The sequence below is a fragment of the Schistocerca nitens genome, chromosome 9 (assembly GCF_023898315.1).
Source record: "Schistocerca nitens isolate TAMUIC-IGC-003100 chromosome 9, iqSchNite1.1, whole genome shotgun sequence".
In the NCBI taxonomy this organism is placed as follows: Eukaryota; Metazoa; Arthropoda; class Insecta; order Orthoptera; family Acrididae; genus Schistocerca; species Schistocerca nitens.
Genome location: NC_064622.1, coordinates 149,286,012 through 149,309,488, shown reverse-complemented (window position 1 = coordinate 149,309,488; position 23,477 = coordinate 149,286,012). Strand labels below are relative to the sequence as shown.

Genomic DNA, 23,477 nt, shown 5'->3' with positions numbered 1-23,477 from the left:
TGGACAGTAACTATACCTCACAGGTAGGCTTGTGAACAATACATGCAGACACCTGCATTTGAGAAAGGTCATATAGTTGGGCTCAAAGAAGCAGGTTGGAGTAATCAGTGAATTAATCGACATTTGAACAGGAGCGAGGCCACTGTTTGATGATGTTGGCAGGAATCAGTGAACCATGGCTGAACACAGTGTCAAGAAGGAAGCAGCTGACCTTGAGAGATGACAGAACACAAGGCCTGACCTATCATCAGAGGGGCATTTAGAGATCAGGAGTCATCATCATCATCGATCTGACATGCAACTGCTGCTACAGTAACCGTAAAAGGACCACTAATAAGTAGCTCACAGAAAGGGGACTGAGCTGACAGTGTCACCTGCACTGACTACCAATGATCTCTGAACACCAATAAGCCCATTTTCAGTGGTGTCAAGAACATTCAGCCTGGAATCTCACTGATTCGAATAGAATTGTCTTCAGTGATGAGTTCCACATTAAATTGATCCCCAATGACCAGTAAAAACATGTCTGGAGACACCCTGGACAGCAGTGGGATACCAACCTGGCTGTCACCTGTCATACAACTCAACAACCAGAAGTGATGGTTTGCAAAGCCATTTTATTCCATAGCAGGATACGTTTAATTGTCATCTACGGCAGCCTTACAAAACAGCTGTATGCCAATGATATTCTATGCCCTGTTTTGTTGTCCTTCATGGCAAACCATCCTGGGCTTCCAACTCAGCAAGTTAAATGCTCTCTGCACATAGCGAGAGTCTCTACTGCTCGTCTTCAAGCTTGTTAGACCCTACCTTGGCCACCAACATTGCCAGATTTCTCCCTAATTCAGAATGTTTGGAGCATTATGGGGAGGGCTCTACAACTAGCTCAGGATTTTGGCAATCCAACATACTGATTTGACAGAATTTGGCATGATATCCATCAGGAGGACATTCAACAACTCTACTATTCAATGCCAAACTTAATAACTGCTTGGATAAGGGCCAGTGGTGGACCAGAGCATTATGACTAAATTTGAGTAGCACTTTCTCCTAAATAACTCAATTTTTTTCATGAAATTGTAATCATTTGTTTTTCTGTATGTGTACGTCACATCTGCCAATTTAAGTGCTATTCAGATAATTCCTTCATATGTAAACCATGAGCCACATCTGGTTGAAAGTGATGGAAAATGACCAGTCACATTTGCTCAGGTGTCATGATATCAGTGTCAGAGTTGATGTAATCTGACTGAAGAATGTGGATGGCCACCAGCCAACAGCATTCAGTATGTGGAAACTTGACATTGCTTCCAGGGTAAGATTTGAAAGTGTGAATGGAGCTTCATGTGCTGGTAACATGACACTTGTCCAGAGGTTGATGCATTCAGTTGCTGACATGTACGAGAGGACTGCGAATAAAATACATTTGCAACATTACTTGAGAAGCCCCAAATTAGCTAACAATCATTGAAATGAAGTGTTTGTTTCAAATAAAGAACAGCTTGGCACAGTAAAATGACTTCTTTTTCAGAAATGTAATGCAACTGTGAGCCACACATGAAAAAGTATATCTTCCCTGAAACTATTTGTTTGAAATGGTACCTTCTATGGAAATGAAATATGAACAATAAACAGCAGTTACATGAATAGAATATAAGGTGTTGAAATATTGTTTACATAAACTATGTAAAATACTGTTTGTTCAAATCACAAACTGTAACAGTTCCATGAACTTGTAATGTCATATTCTCATTTTCATATTTTATTAATGTTTTAAGGAACTGATAAAATAGAAGGATACCTCTATGAACATTATGCTAGTCACAACTTGACAGGAAGGGATCAGTAGAAGAACATTCAGTACTAATCCATAACAGCATATTTTGAGTTACTGCATGTTATACGTTTGCTTAAATACAAAGACAAGAACATCAATCAAATAATTGTGTAATAGACAGTGATTTCTAGTGATACATATATTGTCACAGAAGGAGATGAGTAGCACAGTCACTGTAGTGTAGTGGTTATGATACTAGTCTGTTGCATGGAGAGTTGCGAATTCAAAACTCACCTGGACTGTAAAATTTTAATTTCTATATTCAGTTTGAGTACATTCTGGTAGTATCCACAAATGTCAAGAATCACTGTACTGGAATGTTCTGTAAGTGTATATATACCGTATGTGTTCTGGCTGGAGGCAGTTCGCTCCATGCTCTTGTATGTGCAAGTGCTGAATAAACCTTCGTTAAGTGAAGTTAGTGTTCGTCATTCATCTCATTACACCTTCTTCTATGTGACATTATTCTGGTGGAGACACTGGGTATTGGAACTTGTGATAGCGCACATTATCGACGACACAGTGGCTCCCATCAGGCCACGACAGAGCCACCGTTTACATGGTGAGAAACTTGAGTTCGAGCCATATTTGACCAATCGCAATCTATCAGAGACAGAAGAAGAAGAGGATGTTACAATGACAGCAACTGCATACCACCACATGAGGCATCCTTCTGGGTTCTCTGGTGATGATGGACAAGAGCCAAACAAGTGACTGAATGTATATGAAAGAACAGCCAAATTTAACAAATGGGATGACACCGTGTGTTTGGCTAATGTATATTTCTACTTGGAGGGCACTGCCAATCAACGATATGACAACAACGAGGCGAAGTTCACGAGCTGGGAAGTATTGCAGGCAGAACTGGGCAAGTATTTTGGGGACACATAATGACAGAAGTGCACAGTTGAAAATAAACTAAAGTGCAGGGCACAGCATCCAGGAGAAATGACAGCATCCTACATTCAAGACGTCTTGGAGCTGTGTAAAATAGTGGATCTTGGAATGGAGGAGGAAGATACGGTTGCACATCTCATGAAGGGTGTTGCCGAGGACATGTATCAAGCCCTACTCCTGAAGGAGGTTTCGACAGCAGACGACTTCATAAAATGGTGCCAGTACATTGAGACAATGCATCAAAAAAGAAATACATGCAAGAAGTTTGAATAGTTTCCAAACGTTGTATTGATGTCTGTGATGGAGGAAGAAACTGATTTCACAAGTGTTCTTCATCAGATAGTGAGAGAGGAAGTTCAGACGGCGCTTGGATTGCACGGTGAGCAAAAAACCGAGACACTTCAAGAGGTCATAAGGGAGGAAGTGGAACAGACATTGAACCCAATCTCTCGTCATTCATTTCCCTTTAAAATGGCAAAAAGCCAAGACACAGGTGAAGTTACGTTCCTACAATGCCGCATGAGGAACCTGTTTGGGCAGCAAGGAAGACTGACGCCTGGAGGACCCAGAATAACCAACCAGTATGTTTCCACTGCAGATGACCAGGACACGTGGTGTGCTACTGTCGAGAAAGGTGGCGGATATTTGATGATGCCTGCACCAGAAGACAGCAGACCAATCTTAGCCAATTCCAACTCTGGAATGACGAAGATGAACAAGAAGATGGGGGAGCAGGACGATGTAGGTTACCACTGCTGCAAGCTGGCCGCTAGAGAGGATGCTCCCCAACACGCCAATCAAGGTCTCCATCGCTGTTTAGAAGCTCCAGCTGATCACCCAGCCACCGCAACCTGGAAAACTAAAGGTGCAACCTTCCTTCAAGGTGAGGCTGCCGAAGAGAAAAATCCTCTGCCATCGATCACTACAAAAATGATAGGAAACTACATCAATATCCTCATGGATGGCCAACCAGCCCAAGCTCTTGTGGACTCTGGAGCATCATATTCAATCATTTCAGAGAAGTACCATTGCCAGTTGCAGAAAACTGTATTCATCGACAATCACACATCTCTGCTGAAGATGGCTAATGGGAAATATGTAAAACCAACAGGAAGATGTGTCATTTGCATGGGTATAAGTGGCCATACACAGCCCTTAGAATTCATTGCCTTACAAGAGTGTAGTCATGATATCATTCTCAGATGGGACCTTTTGAAAGCTTCTCAGGCAATTATAGATAGAGATCGCTCGAAGATTACGCTAGACGAGATGAGATATGGTGGACAGGAAGATGCACATCCAAGTGTGTGAAGACTACGTGTGCTGGATGAAGTGATCATTCCTGCAGTCAGCAGGTAACTGTCATGTGTCATGCCATGCATCAACCCAAGGATCTTGTAGTGGAATGTAAGAGAAGCATACCACTGAAGAATAACTTGGTCATCCCAGCCTCTGTCATCTCATTTAAGAACGGATTTGGTGCATTGTGGATAGTTAACTGTCACCGAGAACCGCAGATCTTTCCAAGATGCATGTGCATAGCAAACGGTGAGCCATTAATTGCAGGGCAGGTGAGCACCAGAGAAACCTCCCATGCCAAGTCTGTGGGCGCAATTAGCGCTACCACTATGAGATAAGATCTTCTAGCTTGACTATCACCAGATCTCACTAAGGAAGAACAGAAGAAGCTACTTGCCATTCTTCAAGAGTTCTCTTAATGCTTCAATCCACAGGTGAAGAGCAAATTAGACAAATCGGCAGTGAAGCACCGGATTAGCACTGGAGACCATCAATCAATAAGCCAGAGAGCATACCAAGTGTCAGCAATGGAACACTGAATCATTCATGACGAGGTAGAGAAAATGATGAAGAATGACATCATTCAGCCTTCGCACAGCCCATGGTCGTCATCAGTGGTTCTCGTCAGGAAGAAGGATGGCAGTTGGCGCTTTTGTGTTGATGACAGGAAGCTTAATAAGATAATAAAAAGGATGTTTAACCTCTTCCACGAATTGACGATACACTAGATTGTATGAAGGGGGCTAAGTTTTTCTCAACCATGGACATGTACTCGGGATACTGGCAAATCAAAGTAGATGAGGCTGATTGTGAGAAAACTGCATTCATTACCCCTGAGGGCCTGTATGAGTTTAAGGAAATGCCATTTGGTTTGTGTAATGCACCAGCCACTTTTGAATGGATGATGGATAATCTTCTAAGTCACCTGAAGTGGATGATGTGTCTTTGTTATTTAGATGCCATTATAGTGTTCTCAGAGACATTTGATGAACACATAAAAAGACTGAGGGCCATTATTAAGTGTCTCCACCAAGTCGGACTGAAACTTAATCCAAGAAAATGTCTCCTTGGAGCAAAAGAAATCAAAATACATGTACAATTTATGTCAAATGAAGGTGTGCGGCCAGACCCAGAAAAAGCTGAAATGTATAAGGGAATTTCCAATTCCTAGAAGTATTAGAGATGTGAGAAGCTTCCTCAGATTATGTTCTTATTACTGTTGTTTTATCAAAGACTTTTGTATCAAAGCCAGACCACACCAAGAGTTGTTAAAAGCTGATCTAAATTTGCCTAGGGTGGTGCTCAACAAGATTCTTTCGATGTGCTGCAAAAAGCTCTCACGACTGACCCTGTACTTGGTCTGTATGACGAGAGAGCACCTACAGAAATACACACAGATGACAGTGGGTATGGGATCGGTTCTGTTCTGGTGCAAATTTTGGATGGAAAAGAGAAGGTTATAGCCTATGCTTCTAGGACACTTATAAAAGCTGAGAGAAACTACTCAACTACAGAAAGAGACTGTCTTGCTGTGATCTGGGCCATGTGCAACTTTCAACAGTATCTCTATGGAAGGCCATTCACAGTTGTTACACACCATCATTCACTTTGTTGGCTGACAGGTCTTAAGGATCCAACAGGACGACTCGCCAGGTGGGCATTACATCTTCAAGAGTATGACATTACCACAGTGTACAAAAGTGGAAGAAAACACCAAGATGCCGACTGTCTCTCAAGGAACCCTGTGCAAGACTATCAAGACTTTGATGAAGATAGTGACTGTCTCGCAGCACTCCAGGAGCTCTCTGCTGAACAGAAGAAGGCCGTCAAGATATCTCAAATTATGCTTGCCATAAATTGGTCAGAGGATGTGAAAGGAAAATTTAAGGTAGGTAATGGATTGCTTTGCAAGAAAAACTTTGATCTGTTTGGAAAGAGAGGGCTACCAGTGATTCCTAAACACATGCGCTTAGATGTTCTACAGAAAATTCCATGACACACCTGAGGCCGGACATTTAGGATTTATTAAGACATACAATAGGATCCGCAAGAGATTTTTCTGGCCAGGTTTATTTAGGAGTGTCCATCACTATGTGTCACACTGCTGAGAGTGCCAGAGGGAAAAGGCAGTTCCTCAGAAACCTTTCCTACATGTTGGGATTGACCTCCTCGGATGATTTCCAATGTCTGCTAGTGGCAATAGATTGATTATTGTTTTCACTGATTATCTGACATGCTATGCCATTACAAAATCCATGAAAACAGCTGAAGCATTCGACATAGCTAAATTCATCGTAGAAGACATTGTATTAAAACACGGTGCCCCAAGGTCGTTAATTACAGATTGAGGGAAAGTTTTTCAATTGAATCTTGTGACAGAGATAAACCGCCAGTGAAACATTACTCATCACATGATGACTGCCTACCATCCACCAACTAACAGGCTTACTGAACGCCTTAATAATACCTTGGCCGACATGCTATCAATGTTCGTTAATGTTGAGCAGAACAACTGAGATGAGGTGCTAGCTTTCGTGATGTTTGTCTACAACACCGCCAAAAAGACACCACAGGATTTACGCCTCTTTTCTTGGTGCATGGGAGTGAGGCAATGATGACATTGGACACTGTGTTTCCATTACATCATGATGACATGGATGATGACTACATCAGCCAGTTGTTAACCAGAGCTGAGGAAGCTTGGTAATTAGCTCGACTCCGCATGCTGCAGGCTCAAGAAAATGATTGCTGAAGGTATGATGCGAGCCACCACCCTGTTGTCTGTTAGCTCGACTCTGCACACTGCAGGCTCAAGAAAACGATTGCTGAAGCTATGACGCAAGCCACCATCCTGTTGTCTACCAGCCTGGTGACCTCATCTGGATCTTCACGCCTGTTCGGAAGGTTGCTCTCTGAGAATCTCCTCAAGTACTTCATTGGACCTTGTAAGGTTGTAAGACAATTCTTTGACATTACTTATGAAGATTTCGACCCCAACACAAGACGACGAAAGATTAGAGATATGGTCCACATCTTACGAATCTACATCTACATCTACGCCCTATAAGGATCCTGCAACCCAGGGTAAATTCGAAGCTCCAGTGACAGGCAACAAGCGGAAAGGTGATGAAGGGTGTAGTGGCAAGGGAAGTTCTAAGAAGATCACCGCCAGGGCGAACATCATTCATCGGGAGTCAGAGTATGGAGGACCGATGACTCATTCCTGAACTAGGAGGACATAACACCGAGATGCTATTCTCTTATGGAGGGAGCAATGTTGCAGAAGAAGCTGAGTAGCACAGACACTGTAGTGTAGTGGTTATGATACTAGACTGTAGCATGGAGGGTTGTGAGTTCAAAACTCACCTGAACTGTAAATTTTTAATTTCTGTATTCAGTTTGAGTACATTCTGGTAGTCTCCACAAATCTCAAGAATCAAGGTACTGGAATGTTCTGTAACTGTATGTATACCATATGTGTTCTGGCTGAAGGCAGTTCACTCCACACTCTTGTATGTGCAAGTGCTGAATAAAGCTTCGTTAAATGAAGTTAGTGTTCGTCATTCATCTCATTACACCTTCTTCTACGTGACAATATTATCAGCATTAGACAAAATGATAGTCAGCTTGGTCAGACTACTCCTTTCTAGTTTGAGGGTTGGCACTTTATTCTGGTGCCCCTTCACAGTAAAAATGGAACTGTAAGTTTCAGTACCAGTTCTAAAACAGTGTTCATAAATAAAATCATTTTTTACTTATAAGGGAATCTTGTAAAATGCACATAAATGGCAAAAAATATAACCTGAGGACAGATTACGTGTACCAGTTAGTTTAGTTTAGATTATATTCAGTTTTTGTTCCATAGTCCCAAAAATGAGATTATTCTTGTGCATTTGGAACATGTCAGAAAGTGTAACATAAACATAAAACATTTAAATATAATAGTCACTTCCCTGATCATTTGTCAGGAAACTGTCAAAATATGTGAATACATAACTGTAAACTGGAATTGCTAATATTTAAAGAGTTAATACACCATCAGAATGAAACACAGTTATGCATTTTTAATAAATTTGTCATCCACAAAATTGCTAATTTTGACTGTTGCAACCAAGAGCTGTCAAAACTGAAATCTAAAGGGCATTTTTACTTAAGCTTGTCTGAGAGTCCCTGTTAAGATAACCATCTATAGAGTAGAAGTAATTTCCTATGAAAAAGTCTTCAAAACTCTGTTTAAACTGTGCTTCATCTGAAACCAAGTTTTTAATGGTTATTGGCAATTTATTGAAAATAGGTGTTCCTGAATATTCGACACCTTTTTGGAATAAGGTAAGTGATTTTAGGTCTTTATGCAGACTGTTCTAATTCCTAGTACTGCATCTATGTATCAAGCTATTGGTTGGCATTACAGACATGTTACTTGCAACAAATTTCATTCAGGAATAAATATACTGAGAATCACTGGGTAGTATAGTTCCTTGAACAGGTTTCTACATGATGTTTTTGAATTTACACCACAAATGAGTTTTATTACACACTTCTGCACTTTTTTATACTTATACATCCTACATCTGATGTCATTCGCACTGCATATAGTGGTAAGCCCTTCCCAACTGAATTTATTATTGAGTTGTAACACTGTCAACTTCTTTGATCTGTATGTCTTCATACGTCATGCACATGCTGGAAGGAAATCTCTTACAGGTTCTGAACTTCTCAATTTCAAAGCTTAATGAAAGTGAACTACCCTTAAACTATTTATTAATGTCAGTGAAAATTTTATTAGTAGCCATTTCTAAATCTATACTTGACTTGCTATTTATTTCAATGTTTGCATCATCTGCAAACAAAACAATCTTAGCATCTGGCAGTATAACAGACAAGAGGTCATTAATGTACCAAGAAAAAGCAAGTGACCCAAGATGGAACCTTGAGGAACACCACATGTAATTAGTTCTCAATCAGACGAAGACTGATTCCTTGCTCCACAGGTATTTCACGAGACCCTTTTTTTCCTGTTAGTTGGTAAGACTAGAACCATTTCACAGCACTGCCAGTGACTCCATAATATTATTATTTACTTAAGAGAATGCTGTAATTGAGACAGTTGACGTCTTTTGACAGGTCACAGAAAATGCCAGTACCCTCTAATTTGTTATCTCATGAATTAAGTACATTATCATTGTATGTGTAAATAGCCTTCTCTATAAAGGAACCCTTAAGGAGCCCAAACTGTGACTTGGGCAGTATATTATTTGCAGTCAGATGCTTAAGAAGACACCTGAACACAACCTTTTCAAATATTTTTGAAAAATTGGGAAAAGTAAAACTGGTCAATAGTTTGATGATATCTTTTTACTCCCTCCCCCCTTTCTTGTAAATTCAGCATATTTTATCCAGTCTGGGAATGGTCAGTGGATAGGAGATTGATTACACAAATAACTTAAGATGGAGCTCAACTCACAAGAGCATTCTTTGATTAACTTTGTTGATATGTTATTTTAACCACCAGAATACTTTGATTTTAAGGATTTTATGATGGGTGCTACTTCTTAGGGTGTCATGATTGTCATTTCCATTTCACTGAAGTTATTTGTAAAGACTGGTCTCAGATATTTCATTGCACTGTTTACTGAACCTGATAACCCAAACCTGTCAGTAAGAGAAACAAAGTACTTGTTTAAGAGGTTTACAAAACTACATGCACTTGTTACCAATGTCTCATTTATTTTTAGAGCTATCTGTTGCTCTTCCTTTTTGCCTCCACCTGTCTCTCTCTTCACTATATCCCATATAGTTTGTATTTTGCTGTCTGATGCAATTATATTTTTCTCATAATAAAGCTGCTTAGGTTTCTTGATTATTTGCTTCGATATTTTGCAGTATTCCTAAATAGTAGATACAGTCTCTTTTTGTGCCACAGGATACTTTATTGCTTGTGCAATCAATGGTTTATTTTTACACTTCTGATTTATTTGATTTACCTTTAGGGGAAAACAACTTTCAAAAGAGTAAGTAACTTAAGTAATGAATATTTTGTATTTTTCATTTGAGTCAGAAGTACTGTAAACATCTATCCAGTTCACATCTTTCAGCAGTTTCCTAAAAGTCTCAATTTTTGACTAAGTTATTACCCTCCTGTACTCAGGTTTAACAGATTTTATATCCTGACAGGTTTCAACATTTAACGTATGATGCTGCATGTTATGATCAGATAACCCATTTACTACTGGTTTTGTGATATGACTTTTTTCCCTAGATTTGTCTACAAATGTATTATCAGAAGCAGTCCCAGAGCATTTACATACCCTGGTTGTAAAGTTCACACAAAGAATTAAACTGAATGACAGTGTGACCAATTGCAATAACTGTCCACATTAAAATCACTAGCAACCTTTCCCTATTTTTTACTGTGAGATTGGACAACAGAGTTTCCAGATATTTTATGAAGAGGTTAAAGTTTCCTGAAGGTGCTCTTTGTATACTTACTATTATAAAGGACTTGTTATGAAAGACTACTTCTGTTGCATAAGCTTGTATGTACTGATCAGAGCAAAATTTATGAATATCAATATTCTTGAAATTAAGAGAGTTTCTGACAAATGTGGTAACTCCTACTTTCTCCATATTTTCTCTACAGAAGTAAGAAGCTAACTTGAACCCTTTAAAATTTGACATATATATACGAATGCTCATATGATGCTCAGAGAGGCAGATTATATCACTGATTTGCTGAACTGTAATTCTTCTACACACATGATACACTCATTAAGCTTATCCCTTAAGCTTCAGCTATTCTGATGCAATAAGGATTACTGATTTTGTGCATTGGCTGAATTACAACTGGATGAAATTAATTTTTCTGTAAATTTTTGAATATCTTCAGTTTCAATCAGAGGCTCTTTGCAAGAATTATGTACATTAAAATTTGCCTTCTGGCTGCCTCTTTTATGAATGTGAATTCATTTTCAACCCAACTCTAAATCTTTTGTTTCTGTCTTCCCTGCCTTAAAAAACTGCTGTTCTGTCACTTATAACCACTGGTACTTTATCATATGTGAAAGTGCCCACCCCCCCAAGTTATTTATTATTTGCCCATACAGTTTTCCCTTCCTTTTCCAGTTACGGTGAAGACCATGCCTAGTATAGTCCCACCTACTGATAGAATCAACAGGAGATCCGAGCAGCCAATCCATCTCTAAATTAACTCTCCTAACAGAAGAGTTTAAATGAAGCCAGTCATTGCGTCTCAGAACAGACATGAGGTTTGTCTAAAAAGTATCTGAACTTCAACTTTACCCACAGAAGAGAGACAATAGCATGGAGCCACTGTACACAGTAAAGGATGAGACCTTTATGCGCATGCATGAATTTTGTCCCTACCTTCCAGCACATCAGTCGCTGCTTGTTGGTTGCTGAGTGAGGTGCTACACAATGTGTTCATCGGATTACCGATTCTCTCAAGATGACTGTATGTGTTGAGCAAATATACTGCATCAAATTTTGTCAAAAACGTGGTGATTCTCAAAGCAAAACAATTCGTAAGATTCAGCAGATGTTTGGAGAAGATGCGACAGGCGTAACACAAATTAAGGAGTGGTTCAACCGATTCAAAACTGGCCACAAGTCAGAGGAAAGTGACCAGCATTCTGGCAGGCCCCAAACAACTCTGAGCGCAAATGTTGTTGAGAGGGTGCTAAATTTGGTGATGGCACATCATCGATTGACCATACGGGAGACTGCCCGAGAGGTTGGAGTAAGTAAAGATTCTGCACATGCAATTTTTCGTGATGATTTGAACATGCATTGAGTGGCTGAGAAATTTTTGCCCAAGTTGTTGTCACTGGAACAAAATAAACTCTGTTTTGACGTTACACAGGACCTCCTGGACACCACCAACACTGATCGCGGGTTTCTGAACACCGTGATAACTGGAGATCAGTCATGGGTGTATGGGTATGACCCAGAAACAAAATTAGAGTTGTCGCAATGGAAGCATCCCAAGTCTCCAAGTTTTCCATCTGTTTTATGGCCTCTTGCATCTTGTCTGGTGTGACGTTATCTTCTTGATTCACAAGTTGGTCCCCTTCATCCTGTGTAGCTGTTATTTCTTCACCTTTGTCATCTTCTTTAGTTCATAGTTCTTCATAGTGTTTAATCCAAGTCCCTTTTTTATGATATTTATTCTTGCAGCATCTTTTTCTTGATTGTCAATTTTTTAAGTGAGTTTACTGGCCACTTTTTGTCAAACATGCACATAATTTTCTATATTGGATATAAATTTTTCCAAAGATCCTTGATGAGCTTTCTTTTCTTCTGTCTTTGCCATTGTGCGCTTCATATACAGGGTGGTCCATTGATAGTGACTGGGCCAAATATCTCACGAAATAAGCATCAAATGAAAAAAACTACAAAGAACGAAACTCATCTAGATTGAAGGGGGAAACCAAATGGCCCTATGGTTGGCCCGCTAGATGGCGCTGCCATAGGCCAAACCGATATCAACTGCATTTTTTAAAATAGGAACCGCCATTTTTATTACATATTCTTGTGGTATGTAAAGAAATATGGATGTTTTAGTTGGACCACTTTTTTCGCTTTGTGATAGATGGCGCTGTAATAGTCACAAACTTATAAGTACTTGGTATCACATAACATTCCGCCAGTGTGGACGATATTTGCTTTGTGATACATTACCCGTGTTAAAATGGACCATTTACCAAATGTGGAAAAGGTCGATATTCTGTTGATGTATGGCTATTGTGATCAAAATGCCCAATGGGCGTGTGCTATGTATGCTGCTCGGTATCCTGGATGACATCATCCAAGTGTCCGGACCATTCGCAGGATACTTACGTTATTTAAGGAAACAGGAAGTGTTCAGCCACATGTGAAATGTCAACCACGACGTGCAACAAATGATGATGCCCAAGTAGTAGCACATCAGTAGCAGACAAACTGCGTGAGAATCGGGAATCTCAAAAACGTTGGTGTTGAGAATGCTACATCGATATCGATTGCACCCGTACCATATTTCTATGCACCTGGAATTGCATGGCGACGACTTTGAACATCATGTACAGTTCTGCCACTGGGCACAAGAGAAATTACAGGACGATAACACATTTTTTGCACACATTCTATTTAGCGACGAAGCGTCATTCACTAGCAGCAGTAACGTAAACCGGCATAATATGCACTATTGGGCAACAGAAAATCCACGATGGCTGCCACAAGTGGAACATCAGCGACCTTGGCAAGCTGATTTATGGTGCGGCATTATGGGAGGAAGGATAAATGGCCCCCATTTTATCAGTGGCAATATAAATGTTGCAATGTATGCTGATTTCCTACGTAATGTTCTACCGATGTTACTAAAAGATGTTTCACTGTATGACAGAATGGCGATGTACTTACAACATGATGGATGTCTGGCACATAGCCCGCGTGCGGTTGAAGCGGTATTGAATAGCATATTTCATGACAGGTGGATTGGTCATCGAAGCACCGTACCATGGCCCGCACGTTCACCGGATCTGACATCGCCGGATTTCTTTCTGTAGGGAAAGTTGAAGGATATTTGCTATCATGATCCACTGACAATGCCTGACAACATGTGTCAGCGCATCGTCAATGCATGTGCGAACATTATGGAAGGCGAACTAGTCGCTGTTGAGGGGAATGTCGTTACACGTATTGCCAAATGCATTGATGTTGACGGACATCATTTTGAGCATTTATTGCATTAATGTGGTATTTACATGTAATCACGCTGTAACAGCATGGGTTCTCAGAAATGATAAGTTCACAGAGGTACATGTATCACATTGTAACAACCGAAATAAAATGTTCAAACATACCTATGTTCTGTATTTTAATTTAAAAAACCTACCTGTTACCAACTGTTTGTCTAAAATTGTGAGCCATATGTTTGTGACTACAACAGCGCCATCTATCACAAAGCGAAAAAAGTGGTTCAACTAAAAAATTCATATTTCTTTACGTACTACACGAATATGTAATAAAAAATGGTGGTTCCTCTTTAAAAAAACGCAGTTGATATCTGTTTTACCTATGGCAGCACCATCTAGCAGGCCAACCATAGCGCCATCTGCTTTCCCACTTCAAGCTATACAAGTTTTGTTCCTTGTAGTTTTTTCATTTTACGCATATTTCGTGAGATATTTGGCCTGGTCACGATCAATGGACCACCCTGTATATAAAAACAGCAGCAATAATTCCTCTGCCCCTCCCCCTCCCCCCTATGCCCCCCCCCAATTACTACCCAACCAAATAGAAATAAGAGGACTAGTACAACATGAAACACAAATATGTTGTCAGAAACTGTCTTCAGTACTGCTCAGAGTGGTGCATATGATAATTTCATGTTCTTAATATGCAAACATTCCCTGTTGTCTGAAATAGTATTATGCTTATTGAAGACATATCATTAAGTCATATTATATTCTTCAGAAAGAGCAACAACTCAGGCTTTACCAACATCTGTTTCATGTGTTTTGTGGAAACATATTGCTCTAAATATTCCCAAGTCTTCTGCTACCTGCACGATGATACTCCACATATATTTTTATTAATTGTTCAACCATTATTTGTAACTACTCTCTTGGTTGTTCAGTGATCCTACCTCATCAGGTGTGATACCCAAACATTAACTCTGTTAGAACAAAATTATCAAAATATTAGTCTTCATTGGTGCCATATCTACTAAAAATGTGAGAAAAGGCTACATGTAAGCAATCAAAAGGAGAACTAAAGTATCATTAGCAGGTGAATACGACAGCCAACCAGTTGCAATAAATGATGGTCTTCAGTTAATCTTAACCATGGATTCAACAGATTTAAACCCATATTCTTCAGAAGGGCAAGAAACAAATTTCACATTAACAAATAGTCAGTTATTAAAATGATCTAACATGTCCACATGAGATGTGTAGGAAATGATCTGTACACCCATCTGTAAAAGTTAAGGCCCCTAAAATCAAGGTCTTGTCACATCAGTAAAATCAATCACACAAAATGCCAGACCATGTTAAGCTCTAAGACCATGTAGCTCTTAACATGGTCCGGCATTTTATGTGACTGATTTTACTGATGTGGCAAGCCTTTGATTTTAGGGGCCTTAGCATTTACAAATGGATGTACACATCATTGCTGACACATTTCATGTGGAGATGTTAGATCACTTTACTAACTGACTATTCGCTAATGTTAAATTTAATTCTTGTCCTTCTGAAGAATATGGGTTTAAATCTGTTGAAACCATGGTTGAGGTTAACTGAAAACCGCCATTTATCGCAACTGGTTGACTGTCCTATTCGCCTGCTATTCTGCAGCAGAGTATTCCTCTAATGAGAAGCAAACTTGAGTTTTAAATAGGTTAACATGAAACACGTCTTTAAGAAAGTTTAGTTTTAAATCTATAAAAGATAACATTTTATAGATTGTTTAATTAAGTTACATAAATTCTCAAAAGTGTACAAAAATGTAGCGAACGCTTGTCAACATATTGCCACACAGACCCAGGAGGAGCTGTTTGAAGCAAATGAATGCACAGTTGTTCTGTAAGGGTGTGAGTCACAGTCCTTGAAGTGATCAACTCCAACTGCAGGAAGAAAGTTTGTGAGAGAAAGTAAAGGCTGTAGCAGGCTGGAAACGTTCAGACCAAAAAAGAAATAATGAACTATAGGTCTCTCCAGTAAATGAAACAACTGAAAAGCACACACAAGAATGATATGAGTAATATCCTATGAATACATGATGTTGCCTCCGCAAGATACCTCATACTGATGAAGAAGCAAAATAATTTTGTGAAGATCAAGGAATAAACAAGGTATCACATGACGAACAAAGCAGATAGCTCCTCTTAACTTATAATGGCACCCTGGTTAATGAAGTGTTCCTCACCTTCTAGAAGGTATTCAGTACAGTTCTGTATTGTCACTTAGTATAAAAAACATGAGATTATTGGAAGTTGAACTAGTTTCCTGAGTGGATGCAAGAATTTCTAACATGTGGAATTAAATCCATTGTTTTTAACAGAACAATATTGTCAGATCTGAAAGAAATAATATTGAGCAAGCAGTGAAGAAAATAAAAGAAAAATCTGGAGTAGGAATTAAAATCCATGGAGAAGAAATAAAAACTTTGAGGTTTGCCAACAACATTGTAATTCTGTCAGAGATAATCAGGGACCTGGAAGATCAGTTGAAGATAATGGACAGTGTCCTGAAAGGACGATATAAGATGAACATCAACAAAAGCAATGGAATGTAGTTAAATTAAATCAGGTGATGCTGAGGGAATTAGTTTAGGAAATGACACACTTAAAGTAGTACATGTGTTTTTCTACCTGGGAAGCAAAATAAGTGATGATGGTCAAAGTAGAGAAGATATAAAATGTAGATTGGCTATGCCAAGGAAGTGTTTCTGAAGAAGAGAAATTTGTTATCATCTAGTACAGATTTATATGTCAGGAAGTCCTTTCTGAAAGTATTTGTATGGAGCATATCTATGTATGGGAGTGAAACATGGATGAAAAATAGTTTGGACAAAAAGGGAATAGAGGCTTTCAAAATGTTGTGCTAGAGAAGAATTCTGAAGATTAGATGGGTAGACCATGTAACTATCAATGAGGTACTGAACAGAATTGGGGAGCAGAAGAATTTGTTGCACAACTTGACTAGAAGGATGACACACTTGGTAGGACTTGTTCTGAGGCATCGAGGCATCCAATTTAGTACTGGAGTGAAGCGTGGAGGGTAAAAATCATAGAGGGAGACCAAGAAATTAATACACTAAGCAGATTCAGAAGGATGTAGGTTGCAGTAGTTACTCAGGGATGAAGATGCTTGCAAAGTATAGAGCAGCATGGAGAGCTGCATCATGAAGACCACAACAACAATGTGAAAGTACCTTCAAGAGAACACAAAAAAAAGAGTTATGGGGCCATTAATGTTAAAGACATGCATAGTTTATCTGTTGGATAACATAACAGCTCTGTTGGCAGACAGTGTTGTTGCATACAGAAAACAGTAGCAAAATCCAGGAAATCCTGCGAAGGATCAACACATGGAGCAGATTTTGAGTTGACTCCCATTACGAATAAAAGTAATGTATTTCTCATGCATATATGGAAAAATCTGTTAATGCACCAGACAGTAACTATCATAAAACATTTGACAGTAACCAAAAAAGTTTGACATTAACCATCTGTTGAGACCTAAGGTGCAGTTCAGTTGAAGAAACGTAGGTCAATGTAACTCATTCACAAAACAAATGTCTCACAAATCACCTGTTCAACTGATTCTCAGGTATTGTTTATGAATTTGGGACACTTACTATGTAGGATTAACAGAGAATATTCAAAGAAGTACAGCAGATTTTGACATCAGTTTGTTTAGCAAAGAGATCAAGAAGGAACTGACAAATTGCCTGTTGGCTTCTGTCTCTGGTTCTTCAACTGATGTTCGCTTGATGATTTTTCTGACATTTCACCAGCATGAGTGTCTGGCACTGTCAAAGCTTCACACTTCATTGCTGATGGCAGACTGAAGTTTACCTCGTGGCCACAGATTATATGCACCTGGCCCACCAACGTCTGAAGGCATTTCTGTGGACATTACCACTGTGGTTCTTCCATTGCTCCCAAAAATGGTGATTTGGAGCAGCACAGGAATCCAAGATCTGTTCAGCTTGAGACTTTCCACTTTCTTCCTGAAGCTATTTCCACATTTGTGGATTTCTATAGCGTTTCTGAACAAGCAAGTGTGACAGCACTTCTCTACAGCAAGATTTTCCATGTCAGCAAATTTTATTATGTGGTCAATCTCAGACATGCACGCTCCACCAAGGCGGATTTCTCCACTTGTCCCAACCTGCAATTCCACTTATGTTTGGTGATCTTGGTGTTGACTGATGGTCTAGTCATTCCAACATAGACTTTTCCACATGTACATGGTGTACAGGATATTTCCAACATTGCAAGTGGGTTCCTTTTCTCCTTTGCCAATCTGAGATGTTCATTGATAATCTTTGTTGGTTTATAAATAGTCTTTACACTTTGTCTGCACAATACACACCCAATTCTGTCTGTCACTCTGGGAAAGTATGGCAGAAAGGCCACACCCGACAATGCTTGATTTTGTGACACTTCTTATGTAACTGGTGGTTTACCCATTGCTTCTCACAATGCTTTCTAGGTGTTGCATCTCATGTCCGAGGTGCAGCAGTATGTGATTGCGTTAATGCTGCACAAAGGCTATTTATAAACCAACAAAGAAGATCAAAGAGACCCACTTTCAATGTAAGGAATATTCCACATGCCATGTGCATGCGAAAAAGTGTATGCTGGAATGACTGGATGATCAATCAACACCAGAATCACTGAACATAAGCAACATAGCAGGTTGGGACTACTGGAGAAAGCAGCCATGGTGTAGCATATGCTGTGTGACTCTGTGGTGGTGGTGATGATGATGATGATGGTGGTGATAATGTTTCGTTTGTGGGGCACTCAACTGCGCAGTCATCAGCAACCATACAAAGTCCCATTTTTTTAAACAGTCCAATCTCGCCACTGTCATGAATGATGATGATGAAATGGTGAGGACAACACAAACACCCAGTCCTCGGGCAGAGAAAATCCCCAACTCAGCCGGGAATCAAACCCAGGACCCCGTGATCCACCAGAGGCAGCAACACTAGCCATTAGACCATGAGCTGCAGATGTGACTCTCTAAGTCCAACAACGTTATAAAATTGGCCAACGTGGAAGTTCTTGTTGAAGAGATGAGCTATCACACCACTTGTTCAGCAAAGATATATAAATCCGTAAACATGACAATAGCTTTAACTAGAAAGAGAAAAGCCTCTAGGTGAATGGATCCTGGATGACAATGACAGCCACTTTTGTTGATGAAATGTCAGGAAAGTCATCAAACAAACATCGATCAAAGAACCCGAGACAGAAGCCAACAAGTAGCTTGTCATCAAGTGGCCATGAAAGCCTTAAGACTCCAGAAGGAATTGTTAGAAGAGAGAGCAGGCACAGCTCTTGTGCAAGTATATTATGGAGTTATTTGTCAAATGCCTATGCCAGATACTATACAAGAGCATTTGTGCACCACCGAGAGTATCACTGTTAAAACTCAGAGTGTATGCTCCAGGAATAGCTGCTCACTGACTAGTAATCCACTTGTCTGCAAACAATATGGTCATCCTTATTTCAGTGTGTAATGTAATATGTACTAATAGTCAGCCCTGTCAAAATACTCTATTATGTTTTCCCATTTCATTCAGGCTGCTTAAAAATGTTACACAAAAATTTTGAAAATATACTGCATGTCAAACTTCATAGCAACAAACAACTTTGTGAGAAGCGATTGTCACTATTCTTTCTTGCTTCCATAAAACTAACCCTGTGTAATATATGCAGCTAATATTTCTGGAAGACGGAAATGAAATAACTGTAATTGTCTGTACCTGTTTGGCACTTCTTTGAAGAAAAGGAGCTGCCATATGAAAGCAAAAACAATATCTGCTGAGCGAGCAATGGCTACGGGGCCAGCCTGCTCCAGTTGTAGTGACATTGTGAGTAGGATCTGCCCTCCAAAGCTGAGCAGCGCCAAGGCCACAACCAGGAACCTGTCAAAGCCACACCTGTGAACACAAACGTGTATAGGTATAGTTCTACAGGCCCCAAACAATGGTGCATCCCATACTGCAAAGTGCACCATAACCAGAACATGTTTCTTTACCCTCTCAAACATCATCTATATAAGAAGTACTCTCCTACAGACACAGTAAAGTGGCTTACAAACTATAGATGTCCTTCAAAGTTAATGATTGGAATAGACTATTTTCTTTAATACTGTGTTATCTTTGCCTATTTTGATATTACTATACATTTAATCTTCCTTCTAGTTGATTATCCAGTATCCCTCTTACGATCCATGATAATGTACACAATATTTTATGCTATCAAACAATGGAAAATCCAGGATGGGATGTAACAATACCAGAGAAGGAAAGTTGCTACTCACCACATAGCGGAGATGCTGAGTCACTATAGGCACAACAAAAAGATTCACACAATTGTAGCTTTCGGCAAATGCAAACACAACTAGCACACACAGTCTCAGAGAACTGAAACCACACTCAGTTTTCTGAGACTGCAGATGCGTGTGCTAGCTGTGTGTGTGTGTGTGTGTGTGTGTGTGTGTGTGTGTGTGTGTAAAAGGCCTTAATGGCTGAAAGCTATAATCGTGTGAATCTTTTTGTTGTACCTATCGTGACTCAGCATCTCCGCTGTATGATGAGTAACAATTTTCCTTCTCTGATATTGTTATATTTTATGCTATGCATTTTTCTCTTTGTTCTTTCTGGTATTGTATCTATAGGGACAAAAATTCACATTAAGTGATTATTATTTACAGATATTACAAAAGACATTGCACATGTATGCTCCACAAATAAATTACCACATGCTTACTAAAAGTCAGTTGCATATGACATTTCAGAGATACTTTGGTGGAAGACCTAAGATGGAACTATGTACATGTCGACTGATCACAACTCACTGTAATTTATGGCTATGTGAGTGTAAATTTTGTATTGCTGTGCTTTAAATATGGACTTTGCACTAAAACTTAGTAATTTTCCATGTACCTTATCTATCTGCTAGATGCGCTTGCTGAAAACAAATAATCTAGAATAAATCTCAGATACAAAAAAGGAGATAAAGATTCTCCTTCAAACTCTTTCTCCCAGAATAGTTCCATACATCAAGTTTGTTTATATTTAAAACTCAGGTATAATTATTAGAGTACAATAGAGTTTTAGTAAAAAATTATCAACAGCTCTTTCCACAGAGTATTTCACACATACTATTGGTTTTCAAGGAGAAAGGCTTCAGTCAGGCAACTTTTTATGATCTAAGTACAGTCTTTGATTGTGCTTAAAATATATGGTATATGGCTCCTAGTCAAAACTTCTATGTTTGTAGAAACAAAAGCCTAAAATTTTAAAATCCTATTTAGAGAACTATAAACAAATTGTCTATGTAGGCACAGAAAGACCTAGCATAGACCAAATCAATGTAGGCATTCAACAGGGATCTGTGTTGGGACTTTCCATTTTCAACAATGATTTATAAAATCTAACATAACTTATAATGCTGGATGCAGATAAAATACTGTTCTCTGCTGTAGTTCTGATTTCTATGGCTGAAAAAGTCTGCTGATAATAAAATTATCCAAGCCTTTTGTTGGTTTAGAGTTAATAGATGCTTTAATGTAAACAAAACATTTGATTTTTGGTTTAAAAAATGAATGTATTTCTGATACCCTCAGTTGTGGCAAGTTCTTTGGTGTTTATTTAGATGATAAGTTGTCATGGGGATAGAATGTAAAATACATTACTGGTAAGCTGTCTAGTGTAATTTATTTGTCAAGTAATCTTATTAACTATGCACCAGAAGTCTGTGTTACAACGTGTTACCTTACATTTTATCAAAACATTATGTCATGTGCTGTTATCTGATGGGATGAATCTAATTATGTCCATGTTATTTTGTTATTGTAGAGAAGGCCATTAGAGTATTACTGGATCTTCCTATACAGTGCCCTGTAAATTTTTACTTCCTCAACACAAGATCATGCTTGTAATACACTAATATATGTTTATGTGTAACTTGTACAAAGAAGAAGTTGCCAGAAGTACAATGCTGGAAGAAAACACGAATTGTTAAAATACAAAATCAAACAGACATCTTGAAGTTTTTCCAGCAGATAGAATATTTTATCATCTCTTGGTTATGAATAAGGAATAGCATTACTTCTTATTTTGATATTTCAGTTGATAATCATACAACCATCTTCAAGGCAAGTCAGTGGCAGAATCAAACCCACTTGACACAATATGTGAAGAAATTGCACATGCTACAGGGACAATACTGCCAGCAACGAGAGTGTCAGTTGTAGGTTAAGCAATATGTCTAAGAACAAATCATAGCAAAAACTGAGTCAGCTTCTATGGTGTTTATGAATTGCATGATTAAGTATTACAATGGGTGGCATGCATTTGAATAACAGCTAGCTAAGACTCAGAACAATACATCCACTGAGAGCGCAAATGTGAAATGAGTGGTCTTTATGACATCCATTCTAATAATTAACTACATAATTTGTAAGCACTGCACATTTGCTATCTTGGCACTTGCAATTTTTTATTCTTAGAGGCACAGTATTATCTATGGCTGATCCTCTCGTTGTTATCTCTAACATGTGTATACACTCAACAGAAATAGAGTCAAGTTGTTTTAGCCCTGTCGCTGACTCACCCTGAAGATGGTTGTACACGTATCATTCAAAATAAATAATCAAATTAAACATCAAGTACACTGTTACAAATCAATAGTCACATATAGCTACTTATAAAAGTAACCCTATTGTTTCATTTGATATCAATAACAGTTACAATAAAGACTAACCAAAAAAGTTTTGTATTTAATGAAAAAATAACACTATCCTGGGTGATGGAATATAATACATGACTCCTTAGTTGGCCAACCGTTTTTTGACATTAAGGAATTCATTAATTGTAACATACAGTGAGGTAATTTCAGTAGCTAACCCAGTGTTTTAATGTGTGTAATATTACACTCATTAACTTTTGAGAGAGATGGCTGGACAGTAGACACCAATAAGAACCTTTATGTCTCAACACTGTGTAACAAGGTGTACTTTTTGTATGGATGGCTTTTGGGCTGAAAGCCATACGGCCGAGGTGTACACTTAAACATATCCGTATCCTCTATCAAAATAGTCGCTGTTTGCCACTATTCACTTCCACCAATATCTGTATAGCTGCTGGAAGCACTGCTGAAACACTTTGGCAGGAAGGTCCCATACAGTTTCTCTTGTGCAGTCATGACCTCTTCAGCTGAATGAAGTTTACACTCATGTAGGTGTGCTTTCATGCAAGAAAAGAGACAGAAATCACATGTGTGAAATCAGATGAGTACAGAGGGTGTGGCAAAATAGTGACCTGTTGCATTGCAAGTTCCTCTTTGATGAGGACAGAGCTATGTGCAGGGGCACTGTCATGATGCAACAGCCAGTCCTTCCCACACCAAAGGTGAGGAATCTTACGATGAACTGAATCATATAAACTGCAAAAGATCTCCTTGTAGATAGTGATGAATTCCATGTGAACAATTCCGGTTAAATCAAAACACAGTTGCATTCAGGAGTCCAGTTCTATTCTGGCTATACACTGATGTTCATAATAAACATACTTTCGGTGTTAAGTGTATTCCTTCACTGATGATCCTACTTTTGGATTTGGACTTTCAGCGTGGTTATGACACGGTAATTTGTATATTAATTAATTGAATTATTTGTCCAAATTTGTTGAAAACTGAAGT

General features: G+C 38.9%; 1 protein-coding gene across 1 annotated transcript in view; it reads right to left on the bottom strand.

Annotated features, from left to right (window-relative positions):
* LOC126204063 (solute carrier family 35 member G1) overlaps positions 1 to 23,477 on the bottom strand; it is a gene marked incomplete at its 5' end in the record, with an annotated part of 97,389 nt that overhangs the window by 12,870 nt on the left and 61,042 nt on the right. The window contains one exon of the mRNA XM_049938486.1: positions 19,535 to 19,711. Coding sequence (XP_049794443.1) covers positions 19,535 to 19,711 — 177 coding nt within the window. The remainder of the gene's footprint in view (positions 1 to 19,534; positions 19,712 to 23,477) is intronic.